The 14867-nt window shown below is 49.6% G+C and overlaps 5 protein-coding genes across 5 annotated transcripts; 1 reads left to right on the forward strand and 4 right to left on the reverse strand.

Annotated features, from left to right (window-relative positions):
• Nucleotides 1–69: 69 nt before the first annotated feature.
• Nucleotides 70–5122, forward strand: BDW43DRAFT_308262 (uncharacterized protein; the record flags this gene model as incomplete). Its single annotated transcript, XM_032046455.1, has 10 exons — nucleotides 70–344; nucleotides 420–1612; nucleotides 1667–1821; nucleotides 1866–2452; nucleotides 2567–2950; nucleotides 2998–3279; nucleotides 3356–3441; nucleotides 3503–3724; nucleotides 3810–4020; nucleotides 4087–5122. 10 exons carry the CDS (start codon nucleotides 70–72, stop codon nucleotides 5120–5122), a joined length of 4431 nt encoding a protein of 1476 aa, XP_031903424.1.
• A 91-nt stretch (nucleotides 5123–5213) lies between these two features.
• Nucleotides 5214–7409, reverse strand: BDW43DRAFT_240815 (uncharacterized protein). The gene has a single exon (XM_032039671.1). The coding sequence runs from the start codon at nucleotides 7265–7267 to the stop codon at nucleotides 5231–5233; it is 2037 nt and encodes a 678-aa protein (XP_031903425.1). The 5' UTR covers nucleotides 7268–7409; the 3' UTR covers nucleotides 5214–5230.
• A 141-nt stretch (nucleotides 7410–7550) lies between these two features.
• On the reverse strand, nucleotides 7551–8505 carry BDW43DRAFT_298174 (SDR family NAD(P)-dependent oxidoreductase; the record flags this gene model as incomplete). The annotated part of the gene is made up of 2 exons (XM_032044522.1): nucleotides 7551–8386; nucleotides 8436–8505. 2 exons carry the CDS (start codon nucleotides 8503–8505, stop codon nucleotides 7551–7553), a joined length of 906 nt encoding a protein of 301 aa, XP_031903426.1.
• Nucleotides 8506–8862: 357 nt separating this feature from the next.
• BDW43DRAFT_308265 (acetylxylan esterase precursor) lies at nucleotides 8863–9701 on the reverse strand (the record flags this gene model as incomplete). Its single annotated transcript, XM_032046456.1, has 4 exons — nucleotides 8863–9051; nucleotides 9106–9185; nucleotides 9236–9329; nucleotides 9381–9701. The coding sequence occupies 4 exons, from the start codon at nucleotides 9699–9701 to the stop codon at nucleotides 8863–8865; spliced, it is 684 nt and encodes a 227-aa protein (XP_031903427.1).
• A 3260-nt stretch (nucleotides 9702–12961) lies between these two features.
• BDW43DRAFT_267241 (uncharacterized protein) lies at nucleotides 12962–14769 on the reverse strand (the record flags this gene model as incomplete). Its single annotated transcript, XM_032040977.1, has 1 exon — nucleotides 12962–14769. A coding segment is annotated over one exon (1174 nt), but the record flags the coding sequence as incomplete, so codon positions are not given.
• Nucleotides 14770–14867: the final 98 nt, after the last annotated feature.

Below are 14867 nucleotides of genomic sequence, written 5' to 3' on the forward strand. Positions count from 1 at the left end.
TAGATCCACCAGGATATACTTAGGACGGTTGCATCCCGACAGCTGGCAACAGAGCAACAAGCACACACCATGGATGTGAACACCGCACTCCAGCCGAAAACCCTCCTCCGGCTGGAATTTCCTGGCTTGGCTGCCTACTTTCAAAACCTGATTAAAGAGCAATCAGCGGTTGATCGGGTAAAAGAACTTGATGCTCGGCTGTTAGAACTGACGCATGAGGAGGTTCTTCCGCCTGCGGTGTACGGCGTCTGGCTTCCCATTGCCCTAGATGTCGTTCCCGAATTATTACAAGCGGCAATTAGGGACCCCGTGTCCCACGGGATCCGTAAAGCCGGCATCAAAGCGTTAGCTCGTCTCTTTCATAGCAGGGAATGGAAAGCACAAGGGTGGAACGCACTCGGCGGCGCAGAGTGAATTAGAGACCTCCTTGCAACTCCCTCTGTGAGAGAAGTCATCCTGGTGTTGAAATCTATTGCGAAGTGTCAGAATGTCTCCGACCCATTGATCCTATCCGCTTGCGCAGAAGATCTCATTCGTCTTTTGCAAGAGGACAAATCGTCTCGGGCATCACCATTTCTTCTGCGACCATTGTATCCGCTGTGCAGCTCGCTCTTTTTGAAAGAGGCTCTGTCAACTTTGCCGGAGGGATCATTGCAAGCCTGGTTAGTTCAGAACTTGGTCAAATCGCATCCAGACATTGTACGACAGGTTGTCCTTGGCCGTATTGCGGTGCCTACCCAGCTCCAATTGGGAGTGTTAAAAGACCATGCGCAAGAATTGATCACTTCCTCCGAGCCGTACAATGCTATAGTCCACACAGACCTTCCTCCTGATCTCCCTCCTGGAATAGTGTTTTGCTTGGATTTGCTGTATGTGATGTGTACTTGTTCCCTATTAGCTTTGATGATAGGCCCGGTCCGGGATGAGTACGGGAAGAAAGTGCTGCGGCTAGCGTGTCGTAAAAAGGTGCCATTCGACCATATCACGAGAGTCCTTAAGTATATGACCCAGCATTGGCTCCAAATGATGCGCATTATTCGGGCTGATGCACTCTCTCCATCGCTATCCTATGAGGTCATCGGCTGTTGGTCTATAGCCCGGTGTGGGATGACTGGTGCCACTGCTGAGTCGACCATACAACGTTTCACACGTAGCGATATTGGATCCCGCCCATGCAAGAGTAACGAGATCGACTTGGAATTGTTACTTGTTGACTTGGTCCGGGAGAGCTCAGGTCCAAGACTTGGCCTGGACCACGGCCTCCCTTCCATTGTGGTTAAGATACTGGAACAAATCGCCCCGTCAGAGAGGCTCCCGTTCATCCGACTCTTTTGCAAATATTCAGAGGCCATGAACTTTGACATTGACGTGTATCCGCCCTCTGAACGGGAAAGGAGGCTGGCCCCAATATGGGCCTTCAAGATTTTACGTGTGCTACCGGATTCGGATGCAAAATGCTTGTTTAGCAGAATGCTTACCATTCATGGCTGCGAGGAGTTTGTTCCCACCCCAAAAGCCGCGAAATCTCTCGACTGGACAAAACAGTGCCTTTTAAAGATTGGATGGGAAGAACATGCTGCTAGCAGGCACGATCTCCCTTTTTCTCGGACTGGTACGTTACTTTCCAAATCCTAGATTCAACGACGACCTGGGCTGAGATCACTAGTTATCAAGGAAATGCAAGAACGAGCAAGGCAGGGAAGATATCCCGAACATCGATTGGATTTGGCCGGGGCAGCTTTGGATGCGGGCATTGCAACATCCTCGCTGGACATCTATGCCTCAGTAGTACACTGGACAAAGAGGTTTATGCGCGACCCCGTATGTCAACGCCCCTGTCATATAGACTTGGTTAACCTGATTAGCTCGTATTCCCAAATCTGATGAAGGAAAAACTACTAGCTCGTGACGCCGCAAGCTTGCTCTCCTGCGTGGATATCGACCCACGCCGCAGGCCGACATCCTTACCACAGCTCCACCACGTTGTGCAGCAAGCAAACAAGATAATAGAAAATCTTCTGGAGCTCATCCTTCTCGCAATTCAAGAGCCTGCTGGCAAGAAAGATTTAATGGGGTGGCTGTTTGCAATTATGTCCGAAATTATCGGAAAACGAATGAAAGGCTTATACCAGTACCACCCACAACTCGGTAACGAGATGGAACTTGTAAATGTGCTTTTGGAGCCACTTATGCCGATAGTTCTGGACTTTGAGCGTGTCATACATTCTGGAGAACCATCAATGATAGGTGTGAGCACACAAAAGGGCCTTCTGGAGGACCTCAATTGCCCATCACATCCTACGGAAGCTGTTGTTGCATTCATGGACAAACTTGCAGAGAGACGAGACAGGCTCTGGGAAGAAATACGGACAAATGCAGATCCTGCAGTTTGCCACCTAGGGAAAGGATGGCCTAAGGGTCTTCCGGTCCAACATCTCCTTCCTAACGCAAGGTGGACGTGTTGCGCATTAGAATACAGAAACGCAGCACCATTTGTACGAAACTGAATCACGCAAATTATCACAACCTCATTCCATGATACACTGTCACCTAAACCGAATGTCAGGCTAAGCGGCGAGTGGATTGATAGCCTGCGCTACGCGATCGAAGCCTATATCGGGGCCCACAAAACGCAAAAGCAGCAGAATCTCATAAGCCACTTCCACCACTATAACTCTGAGATTGAAGACTATGCATGTGAGAATCGGCATCATCCTGAGCAGGTGCAGATGTTCCGGCGGTGGCTTCGGGATTTGGCTGTTGCGTTAGAGGCACCAGAGGCGGCAGCAGTTATTTGGCCTTATAATGCCTCGGTGCTCAATTCGACTTTTCTCGACCGGGACCTAAAATCTGGTGACGTTTTCCTGTGGGACCCTCGGCATGATGTTCAGAAGACGAGGAAGAGTCGAAGCAGATTCCCGTCACATTGCTCTATTGTCGCATGCATGGGGTAATACCTAGATCTAAGACCGTCTCGTTACGACGGAAACCCATTAGGAACCCACTGATTATTTGGAAATTGGACCGTGAACGCCTGTCTAAATCTGAGCTGTCGCTTCTCGAAACCCAGGAGGCAATCATTCTGTCCGCTATCCTCTTCCTGAACTCTACTGGGCCCCAAAAACGACTGCTTGCTAGGCCTTTTCCTACCATCGCGTCCCCAAGATATCCAGCAATTTCTCTGGATGAGTGCTTTGTTGCATGCGCCAGGGAAAACAGCCCCCATGCTGAATATACCGCTAAAGAAGGCTCTAGAGAAAGCTATCAAGGCCGTCCCAGGTAGGTTGCTCCGAGACCTGGCGGTATCTCTCCTGGACATGGCGGAAGATTTGTCTCCGACATCACCATCTTATAGGACGACTATGAATCGTGCGATTCATTTCGTCGTACTGCTAGAGCTTTCCAGATCGACCGGAACTAGCGGTTTATATTATGTTGCGGGTAATCCAGCATATGCTAGACGCCTCATCCTGGCATAGGCAGCTAAAGTTGGCCACCCTAGGTAAGCGGCTTAAACCAGACTCGGCTAAAGATTTCATCGAACGATTTGCGACGTTCACCATGGACGGCCTTCAGAGGAACAGGCGACAGGGTGGTCAAAGCATGCCGAATATGGCCGAAGCTGCAGGCCATCCGAAGCTTTTCCTGAAGACCACCACAGTCAAGATGTTGGGCGAGGTGCTTGCGGTAGCCCAACTTTCTCCCAACCACGATGATCATGTCCGTTCTCCATGATCTATTTAACGCGAGCCATCATGTTGATATACGAGCACGGGTAATTTCATCTGTTCTATGCCTTTTCGACATAGCCTTTGACACAGAGGCGATATTTAGAGCCTGTGCCTCGTTTGCCTTCATCGTTGCAGGCCCGAGTGAAACGGAGCCCACGACTGAGACAGACTGGGTAAACGCGGAAAATGGGGGTAAACTTCCACATATCTCGTTAAGAGGCGATTGGCCCGCCCTTGACCTTTTTGTTAAGACTGCGTACTACAAAGTTCCTAAGCCTCATCGAGCGGGGTACGTGCAGAATGTTCTGCTCCCGTTTCTAGACGAATCAGCCCGTTAACGCAATCGTTGGATGAGGGCCTTTCTTCATTGTTATGACATCGCCAACACCTGCGCATTTGAAACCTTTGACTTCGGGCCATTCCGTGTAAATATTGTCGAGGATATTCTACATACTTGGGCGGACTATCTTCCAGAGCCATTCCTCCCTCGTCACCGCGACTTTGCACTATCTTACCTCCGTTATGCGGACCTAAACAGGCTATTAGAAGCGCTCGCACAACAAGAGCCTGGATACTGGCAGAGAAACCCGGGGAAACATTGGAACGAATATCGGCAAGCCTGTCGAGATTCGCAACCGTTTCTAAATTTACGAAGAGTTCTCTTCCGAACTATGGAACCGGCAATCCCGAACGGCCTCACTACGGAGAGCTTAGCGGCAGAATATGTTGTGCGTGCAGCAATCGTCGCTAGGAATCACATCAAGTTTGATCCGGAAGAAGGCAAATTTGTTGTGAGTACGGAATTACTTGTGGGAGCCTTACGGGCGCTGCGAGGAGTGTCTAGTGGGTATAATGAGACGGACCACCAAAAGCGGAACCAGGTGCTTTTCCAGAGGGCTTTGGAGCAGATCGGCGCTGATATAGAGTCCCTCCGAACGGAGATTTGGCTAAATAACGCGGATCGCCAGCCCGTGGTGCTGCCTTCATGGCTGGAACTGCAAGCTACGACGTTGCCTTCGCCGAAAGTGAACCCCATTGTGGAAAAGCCGGACCATGAGTTCGTGCGTCGCGTGCTAGTGCTTGTAAAGAGATGTGCCGATGATCGGATCTTATTGACGGAGTTCAAGTGGCTCAAGCAAATGATTAAGAAGAGTCCTCGGGAGGCCGAGATTGAGTCCTGCGCCCTGCTCCTCGGAGATGGACCGGTGGATGAACATGTCACGTTGTATGGAGCGTTGAGAATCCAGCTTGCTCACATTTTGGTTTCCAAAATTAATTCTGCGGAGCTCCAGCTGAACCCTGCACTCAAAGCTATGCTGGCTAAATGGAAGGCAAGCCCTAGCGAATACGCCCGAAATGCCGGATGGGATTTAGATGGCTTATATACCTGAGTGTACATGGTGATCAATTATTATCTACATATCGAGATATCTACTGTACAATTATTCACACTAATACACAATCTAATACACGAGCTACCACACACTCTCAATTCCATACTATCCTCGCACAATATAGAACCCATTAACCTCAACCTGTCGATCCCGTACCTCCGCCGAGGGCGACCGAACCCCAATCCAATGCAGCGGCACCTTATCCACCATCTTCTCCGCCCGCATTCGCGCATTTTCCATCCCTTCCACCGTCCGCCCTACCCAGCTCCCCTGCCGATCAGATCCCCCAGATCCTTCTGGTCCCCAGGCTGGATGGTCCAGTAGAGCCTGCGCGTAATCGACGTCACACGTATCAGCGAGCATCTCCGCCTCCGCTGCTGCCTCGCGCGCCACCAGCAGATCCTTCTCCGTCATTCCTGACGGCGACGGGGGAGGGATATCCGCGCGCAAGAAACACATTACACGGACTTGCACCTTGGCTAATGGCGGGAGATGGACCTCATCGAGGAAGCGGAGGGTAGTTGTTTTTTGCATTGCCTGCGAGAGGTTCACTCTTGTTTGGTGGGTTGGGTCTAGAGGGTGCAGGGAAATGATGGTTGGGTACCAGTGACTTTTTTGGGCTTGGGGTTCAGTTTGTGGTTTGGGGGAATAAGCTTGATATGTTGGTGTTTGGGGGTGGTATGGAGTATATGGTGAGGTTGGGGTGTATGGCGTTTGTGTTTGTGTCGGGGGGCTTTGATCCAGGTCGAACCGCGTCCAGGCGAGGAAGTACCCGCGTAGCCTGTCCAGCACTGAATCCGGGGCCTTGACGAGAGTGTACCTGGGCATGTCGACTGGGTCTCTCTCTGTGTGGACATGAGGCTGAGCGCGCGCTTTAAAGTCCATCGGGAACGGGTGCTGCGGGCCCATTTCCAGCGTAGCGGCCTGCTGATGCTCCTGGACCTCTCTTGCACTACTTTCTGCTTCGTTGCTGCTGGGTCCGTGGGTATGTCGTGCCCTCATCCTATTCACACTCTCCTCCATCCCACTCGCTGAATACACGGTTTTCACAGCAGTCTGTTTTACCGCGCTCGGCTTATACCCCGCCAATTTATTCGACACCTTCGCCGTAACAGGATTCACCGCCGCCCGCGCCGCCGTCTGCGCATACATCCCCAACACCATCGCCCCAACCTCCAACGGCATGGTTGACAGACTCGCCCCGCGCAACGAACTCGGATCCAACGACGTACTTAGCACCCGAAAAACGGGACTGGAGCAAAGAACCTTCTTCTTCTTCCCGTTCTGGCACAGGTTCAATTGGAAATACCCGTCGCCTGCTTCGGCGGGGATCCGCGCCACGACTGTCTCGCGCAGTTTATGGCTCAGGAGCTTTGAGGGCGCCTTCTTTCGGAACTTGTTGATATCGCGCTGCCAGGCGCGCTCGTCGCCTGGTTCGACTTGGTTGGGGCGTAGTGCGAAGGATGGGGTCACGTCGAGCCAGTCGTCTGTTAGGCGGAAGAGGGCTTTGGCTCTCATTCCGGTTTTGCCGGTCCAGCCGCGGCTTTGGAGGTAGTAGGTTCGGTCGGCGGGGAGGGGGGTGTCGCAGAAGATGGAGATGGCGATTGAGGTTGGGGGACCGCGGTAGAAGACTATCCCGTGCGAATGGCGGAGGATGGTGTGGTGCCTAGTTGATTCTGTTGGGTGGGCGATTAGACCGCCCAGGAAGTGGGAGACTTCCCCGTAGGCTTTTTGGATGGCGTTTGGAGCTGGTGCGGGTGCGGGGAGGTCTGTTGTGGAGCGGGGCGGAGGGCGGAGATTCGGGGTGCTTTTGTGGGTGCGGAGGGATGGCGTTGAGAGCGCTGTGTGGAGGGGAGGTCGCAGGTGGGTTTGTGGTGTTGGCGTTGCCGATTGAGGTATTGGGGGTACATTGGGACTTGGCGGGTAGTCATAGTAGTAGGGTGGTGGTGGCGTTGATGTTGGTGTTGGATATAGCTCGGAGGGCCTTCCGTTGGATGTGGTTGGTCGTAGTGGTGGCGGGACGGGGTGTGGACTTGTCTTTCCATTGGAGGACCTTGGTCGCGGTGGTGTGGGTCGGATCACGCCTGTTTCTTGGGGAGGGAGAACGAGTGGTTTGCGTTTGATGGGTAGGTGTGCAGACATTGTTAAGTATGAAGATGGAAGAGCGGAAAAGAAAAAGGAGAGAAAGCAAGTTGAGGAAGTGATTGGCGTTGATAAGATAAGAGCTCCCCCACGTCGATCCGGGGACACAGGAAGGCTTGTGATTGGGTGGATTTGTGCAGTCGCTGAGTCATGATGTGAGTTGCGAATTGTGCAGTTTGTTTATGCAACTTGCTCACTAAATCCACTGATTTTTCTATCCAAATACGGAACAATAACAAACCACACCGAACATTTCATGATATGACCAACATCCAAATTTAACCTAGGACCCCTGCATAAAAAGTGTCCTGCGCCCACCGTCAAGTACGATCGTCTCCCCAGTCAGATATCCTCCTGACTGGCCCGCCATCCACAGTATTGTACCGGCAATATCCTCGTCACTTCCCGCCCGAGTCAGAGGAATGAAGTCAGGTTTCATTGACCCGTCCGAGATACCACGCCCAGACACGCCTCGCTTCTCAAATAGATGTCGAGCCATGTCGCTATAGAACAGGCCTGGAGCAATCCCGTTGACACGGATCTGGTACGGTGTCAAATTGGCCGCAAACACCTTAACCAATTGCACGAGGGCAGCCTTCGAGAACGAATAAGCGAATCCGGAGGGCCTATTAACGAATGCGGCGACGGAGCTGGTGACAATTACCTGCGGACGGGGCGGCGCGAGCTCATTAGTCTCCGGCGGTGGGCGGCGCTTGTTTGCCTCATCGAGTAGCGGTAGGAAGGCTAGAATAGTGTACTGTGTGCCTGTCACATTGACGTTGAGAGTATCGGTGAAGTCAGTCATGGGATGACTCCAGTGGTGGTCGCGGAATTCGGCCAGAGTCGGAGGCGAGCCATCTGACTTTGGCGGGATGTGGGTAACTGGACCGTTGGTGCCGCTATTGGCAAATAGGAGATCGATGTGTGAGGTTTGTGCGGCGATGGCGTGATATGCATTCTGTAGGGAGTCCTGAGACGTAATGTCTGCTACGATGGGGATTACTGAGCGGTTGACCGCCTGGGCGGCTGTTTCCTGAAGTGGCTGCTCGCGACGACCGATGATGAAGACTTTTGCAGCGTGGTTGGCGTCGAGAGCGAGGGCAACGGTGCGTCCCAGGCCTATCTTTGTTAGTATGGTGATACTAAGGTGAAGGCATATCGCACTTACCTGTCCCGCCACCTGTAATGATGGCGACGATTCCTTTGACAGAGAAGAGGTTGGATAGCTCGAGGGACATTGTGATGGCGCTGTCAACTTGGGAGTTGAGGTGAACGGGGAGCAAAGGTTGCTCTGTATAAGAAAAGGAGGGAGAAGACTTCCACTGCATAAGTGGGGTTAAGATCTGCAACCTCAGGGCATGTGACCTGACTGTATCATTTTCATTGGGTAAACAAATCTGTAGCATTCCATTGATGAAGCATCACAGCGAGAGTGTCCCGGTAGTTACACGCAGGACTAAGAACACAGCATTAAGATACACCATTCCCATTATTCACGTCCATAGACCCTCTGCTACAGGTAGGATCAGTAGCGCACTCTTCTCGATCGGCAATAATTCGATTTTGTCACCCAGGAGGCACTGAGGGTCATCCTCTCACATTGCCCGACTGCCATTCACTTTTGATAGCACGAACCACGTAGCGTCGCCTTTGTATTTCTTCACATATTTTCGATGGACCCCGAACCAGTAACCAGACGCGCAGTATTTGTCACCCTCATCGCAATAGGACCGCCGGATAGATTCATATTTCGTACACGCGGTGTGATTCACTCGTGGGAACTTCTACTCTTGTCTGTTAGTAGTCACAGCTGCCTTTTGAGGAAGGATAAATCGAACCCCGTTCTTTTTGCCTGTTCCAACATTGTATGGGAGACCTGGGACATGGGTAGGATCTCCCATTGAAATTGCGGCGGAAACTGTAGACCTGTGAGCAGCTGTCCCGGGTATCCTAATGATGCTTCATTACTCTTTGCACCCAGTCGATCGTCAATCGGAAGGATCGCTGGAAAGCCCCTCTCCACCACGGAACCGCAAAGGACATCACCGATAATATGAGCACCCTATCCCTCATTAGTGTATAGTATATAGTATGCCGAGGCCGAGCCACCTACTTGAGAGTATCCTAGGAGTACGATCTGCGAATCTGGACAGCGTACCGCATAGCTAGTTATTGCGGAGATCATAGCTGTGTCCCCAGCAAACACCGAAGAACGGTAACGCCAGATATCACCATATGCCGGATATTGAAGCGCTTCGGAATCGGAACTTGGCAGGTGTCGCTTAATAAAATCAGCTAGCTCTTTCATGCGACCTTCTCCTGGCCAGGAGGTGCTCTGTCGGGCCACGATCATGTGGACCTTGGCACAGGGGGCAGGTGGAGGGGCAATGGAGATAGCGAGAACAGTGAAGAGTAGCAGAACTATTGGGTTCATCTTGCCTTTGATTCTGGACTATATTTTGGCAACTGTGGGTGATGGGAAGGGGGTGTGAGTGTGGTGGTGAGTCCGAGTCGAGCAACTATAAATGGAAGGGGCGGCGCGTCACGTTCTCTCTATAGGCCATACCTCCCTTTATAGAAGCGAAACCAATCATGCACTGATCAGTAGGAGATCCATAGTATATCCTATTTCACCTCTATAAGCTGTACATTATCTGCTAATGATTGAAGAAATTCAAGGGTGTCACTCCTCATATCGACTCTTATGCTCTGGCTCTAATAACCCGAGAGTAGCAAATGGTATATACTTATATAAAGCTTGTGTTCTAAGCATTTTGCTACATTTGATGACTCATTACGCTCATATATTCTAGTAGATCCGGAATGTGGGTTGGTTCTCTAACTAGGTGAATTAGGGCTTCCTGTTGTAAAAGATAGTCTCACATCCATATGATATTTGTTCCGTTTCTTTCGGACACCTCCGGGAAACTGGACATTTCTAAAGCCCGCCTTAAACTGGCCGTAAAGGCATTACTGGTAAATGCGTGCACCTTAACCTGGACTTTGATATCTGAGAGGCGATGGCTTCGTAATAAGGGCTTCTTGGGATTTCGATGCTCTGATTGTGCTACTCGAAGCGGCCGATGATGTTTAGTTTCCACATGATTCTGGAGATCTGTACCGTTTAAAAATGTATCATTGAAGATTTTACCGCCTGGTTAACACACGTATCGATGCTTCGATACCCCTGTTCTACCATAGACTTTAACACTTGAGTTCACCTGCTTTTGACCTCGGGGCTAAAGTGGTATACCTTTGACCTGTTGATCCATCCGCCCGTTACAGGCTCATCTTCTGATAAGGCCCTTTGTTGCGTGCTGGGTTTTGGGCGGCGTTATTCGGTTCGCTTGACTCACGCAGCCTTGGGATTTTCCCTTCCTGTTGGATGTATTTCCACTTGACTGGCTGTGACGCGCTCGGCTCGCCTGCCGTCGCGGTCTTCTTATCACGTGCAGTGTATCCAGGTTTGGCTGAGAATGCCTGTGCTACGTTGTGCTCTCAGGATGTATGAGACTACTGAGTGCCATTTTACGTTGGATAATGCGGGCACTATATGGTCCAGCGGACTGAGAAGTTAGGGTCACGTTTTTCCATATTGCGCCGGATCACATTGTTAGTTTAGTTGTTAGCTAGAAGAGTAAGGAGAAGCAGAATCTCATAGGGATACATATGTATACAACATTGAAAGTATAGAGTGAAATTGTAGAAGGGAGTCAAGAATGGTGGATAGTTATATGCTAGCCTTACGCCAAGATCCACGTTCCTTTTTAATGCATCGATGCGTTATATTACCGCATTAATCTGGCACCCTCTCGATGAAGCAAGTTGGCTCGTAACTTATTTTAGTTTATCAAGTCTCTCGCAATTGGTGGTGTCCTAAAAGGTTCGCTTTTCCCCAAGCAATGACACAGAGAGGGGGAAGGCTCGGTTCCTCGGTCAGGCAGCAGATTTATTTTGTGGGCGATGGAGGGGATGTTCTGAACCTAGCACTCTTCACGCCAATTATGAAACAGTAATGATCTAGTCTGGGTATTCAGACCATGGCGTTGTATAGGCTCTTCTCGCTACATAATTGGAAAGCTTTAACCCAGCTCGTGGTAAACGCCTTGTCTCGATGCGTCCCTATTAATGCCAGGGGTTTCCAGTATAATTGCAGATCATATTCCATTGTTATAAGTCTCTCTGATCTCTCAGTAGGGCAAGGTCTATTGTCAATATTGTATCCGGGGAAACTTCCACATAGTTTTAGGGTTAACATGTATGTCCTCCTAGGGTCTATATGCACCGGCTCTCCCCTGCAACCGTAAATACCATTTAGCAAATACACACAATCCTATGGAACGGTAAGAGAATAGAATTAATCCTTAGCATACATCACTTCTGAAGCTAATATGGTTTGTATATAATCAGGGACTAGCCGATTAGAGCCCTACATCTGAACAATGTTCTTTACCAGTCATTGTTAGTTCCCTTATCCTTTTGAAGAGCTGTTTCACCCGCAAAGGCCAAACTCATGGAGTGCTTCGACTCCTCCTTCGCTCGCCCGCAGTTACAAAGCAAGATTTTCTTTGTATTATATTCATTGTGGCCATCAATACAATGCTGCGGTCGTATTAAAGAGAAGCCGTAAATTGCGACTGCCCACTGTGTTTGATGGCCTAATGCATGTCCATGAACAACCACAAAAGCAACAATGAACACCAAGAAAACAAAGCAAGAAGTAACCATCACTTAATGAGCCCTCCCACACTCCACCTCCAAATGCCCTCTAAACCACTCATTCGCCTCAAACCCCAACCGATTCCTAATCACAACCTCACACCCAACACATCTATACCAAACCGGGACAAAATGACACTTCACCACATGCTCCTTGAGCCCCCCACGCCCAAAGTGCACAGACACAGGCCCATCACACGGCTGCCACGGACACTTATACGCCTTCGGACAATGCACGGCATAGATATGTGTCATCAGTGCCCTTGAAACTGGAAATGCGCCGCAGGGAGTGTCCGTGTCGTCGTCGTCGTACGGGCATCGGTATGGTGGAGGCCCCTCCGTGCTCATCATTACGCTGTTGGCTACACTTTCCATGGTGAATGTGTGGTCTTTGCCATCGGAGGCCCAGAGGGCGTCGTTGATTTCTTGGATTTGGTTTTCAAGGTGCGATTCGAATTGGGGTTTTGTGAGCCATATGTTTGGGCGCCAGGGGGTGTGGTAGAGGGCCTCGAAGCCGGGGGCTTTGGGGGCTCTGTGCGGTGTGTTAAGTGTTAGTTTAGTGGTTGAACTAAGGGGGAGGGAGGATCAGTAGCTGGACATGCTGTTGGATAGAAAGGTTGTTTTGGGAGGGGATCTCGGTAAGCTGTATTTTCCATTTGCCAGTATTGTAACTTGCGTGGTGATATGCTTCGATTGGGGTTTCGAATGTTACTTGCTTTCCAGTATTTTTGCTGAGATCTGCCTCGTTAGGGTTAAGTATGTACTTTATGTTCATTTGGTTGAGGCGCATTGTATCGAGGGTAAGTATGCAATGGGATAAGAAGTGAAGTGTTTCTTATGGTGTTATGCAGCCTTGGTAACTATTGAGTATGGTTTGAGGTTAACATGGTAAAGCAAACGAGCTGGGATGATGGAACCAAGTGGTTTTTATTTGCCAGACCCTATACATAGTATTATTTGCGCATGATAGGATACTCAGTCTTTCGGAGATATAGATTCCCGGCTGTGGACTGGTAAATTCCGTGGGAAGGCTTGCGGTATACTATTGACCGTTGAGTCATTCAGTCCCCAGTGACACCCCAAACCTTTTCTGTTCGGGGACAAAACGTGCTATATAGCAGGGAACGTATTACAAAGAATGGATGACACTTGGAACGGCTATTGAGTAGGTTCCTCAACAATATACATCGTGGAACATACGTACTCCAAGCCACTAACTCGTCCATTGTTTATCTCTAATTTGATATCGCCAAACTCACTTCCCTGAAGGAAGCTGCAAGACCTACGTTGGTCGCAGTGGCAACATCATACATATGGCTTGTAGAGTTTGTCAGGCGAAATGTGGCAGACGTAGCTACTGGAAAGCTGTAGTAGCCAGGCGTCGAGTGGAGAGGTACGAAAGAGAGGGATGCAAATTCAAGAATAGTACAATGGCTTTTGCCAAAGACCCTTGGGTCGTAGCATAAAGAAAACATTTTGTCCAGAAACAGGAATGCTTGTTTATAATAACAAGTAGCCCTGAGACACTGCTCCACCTTGTATAGATTTCAAAGAAATCCCTGGTTTTTGCCTCTTATAAGGAGGTGGACATCTAACTTACTATGTCCGCTTAATGATACCGATTAATGGTTTCCACCAGTGTCCTTGCATCAGCTCCCATTCGTGTAATGGAAATAGGTCCCAGGTTTCTTCTGTTATTCCCACCCCTGCCAGGAGGAAATCGGCGCTCACTAGGTGTATTGAAATAAACAGTACCTGCATCGTGCACCAGCTGGTGGAGATGCAAGTATTCCAAATTCGGCTTGGAAGTAGATAGGTGATGAAAAATGGACTCAAACTTCCCACTGGCCAGACGCACCTGTTCCATCGATAGACCGACCAATTGAACGTTACGCAGAAATAAAAGCAGGGATGCCGCGGAAGTACGAATGTTCTGAAGAGTGCATTTCTTGAGAGATGGGAATCCACAAGAATATGCAATTCGATTAAAGAAATGTTCTTCTTCCTCAAGCGCATTGCTGTAGTCGAGATCTTGATACTCCCACGCTAAATGAAGTTCCTCTAGCACTGGGAACATATTCACGAAATCACAAATAAACCGGGTGTGTTCCCTGGCTTTACCAAAGGATAATGGAGACCGCCACTCCTCATCAATATTGTGTAAACAATGTGACAGACTCATGGATAATTTTTTACATTCTCTGAATGAGAAAGACAGATCTGTCTTCTCCATGATTGCCATTATTTCACCGCAAGCCAACGCACAGCCGCTGGGGAAATCTTTGGCAAAAATATCCAACATCCGCACAGGCAATTTGCTGCTGCTGAGTGCCAGCATAACAAGCTCAAACAATTTTGCCGCGGCATCATATGCCTCCTTGGGTTCTGAATCCATTAATCCATGAAGGGAAAGAGACAGAGACACCAAGCAACCATGTGTAGTATTGTTGCGCAGGTTCTCCATTCCTCGCACTAGCAGCTTGGCTGCGTTAAGGCACCTGTCGGAATCTCCGGGATTTGCCACCGCATAGTCGTATAAAGTAAGTTGTTGGAGTAAGCAACCGACCTGGCCTGGTTGGGTAAAGCGAGCAAAATCTTCCAGGGGGTCCTTTGCGATGTGTAATTTCTTGGATTTCAAATTCTCGCGAAATTGACCATTGGATGATTTGGCTGAAATGCTATGTGCAGTTAAACGAAGAGCACACAGGTCTTGAAATTCAAGAAAACCAATAATAGTCTCAATCAGTTCTATTGGAATACTATCGAAAGTCAGGGGAGCCATATCTTGGAAATTTGCGAGATGAGTCGAAAGAAAAAGGAGACAAAGGAGGAAATCCACTTCCAGACACTGATATATTAATTACTGGGGTCTACCAAATCC

Source organism: Aspergillus alliaceus (assembly GCF_009176365.1).
Source record: "Aspergillus alliaceus strain CBS 536.65 unplaced genomic scaffold BDW43scaffold_8, whole genome shotgun sequence".
Lineage (NCBI taxonomy): Eukaryota > Fungi > Ascomycota > Eurotiomycetes > Eurotiales > Aspergillaceae > Aspergillus > Aspergillus alliaceus.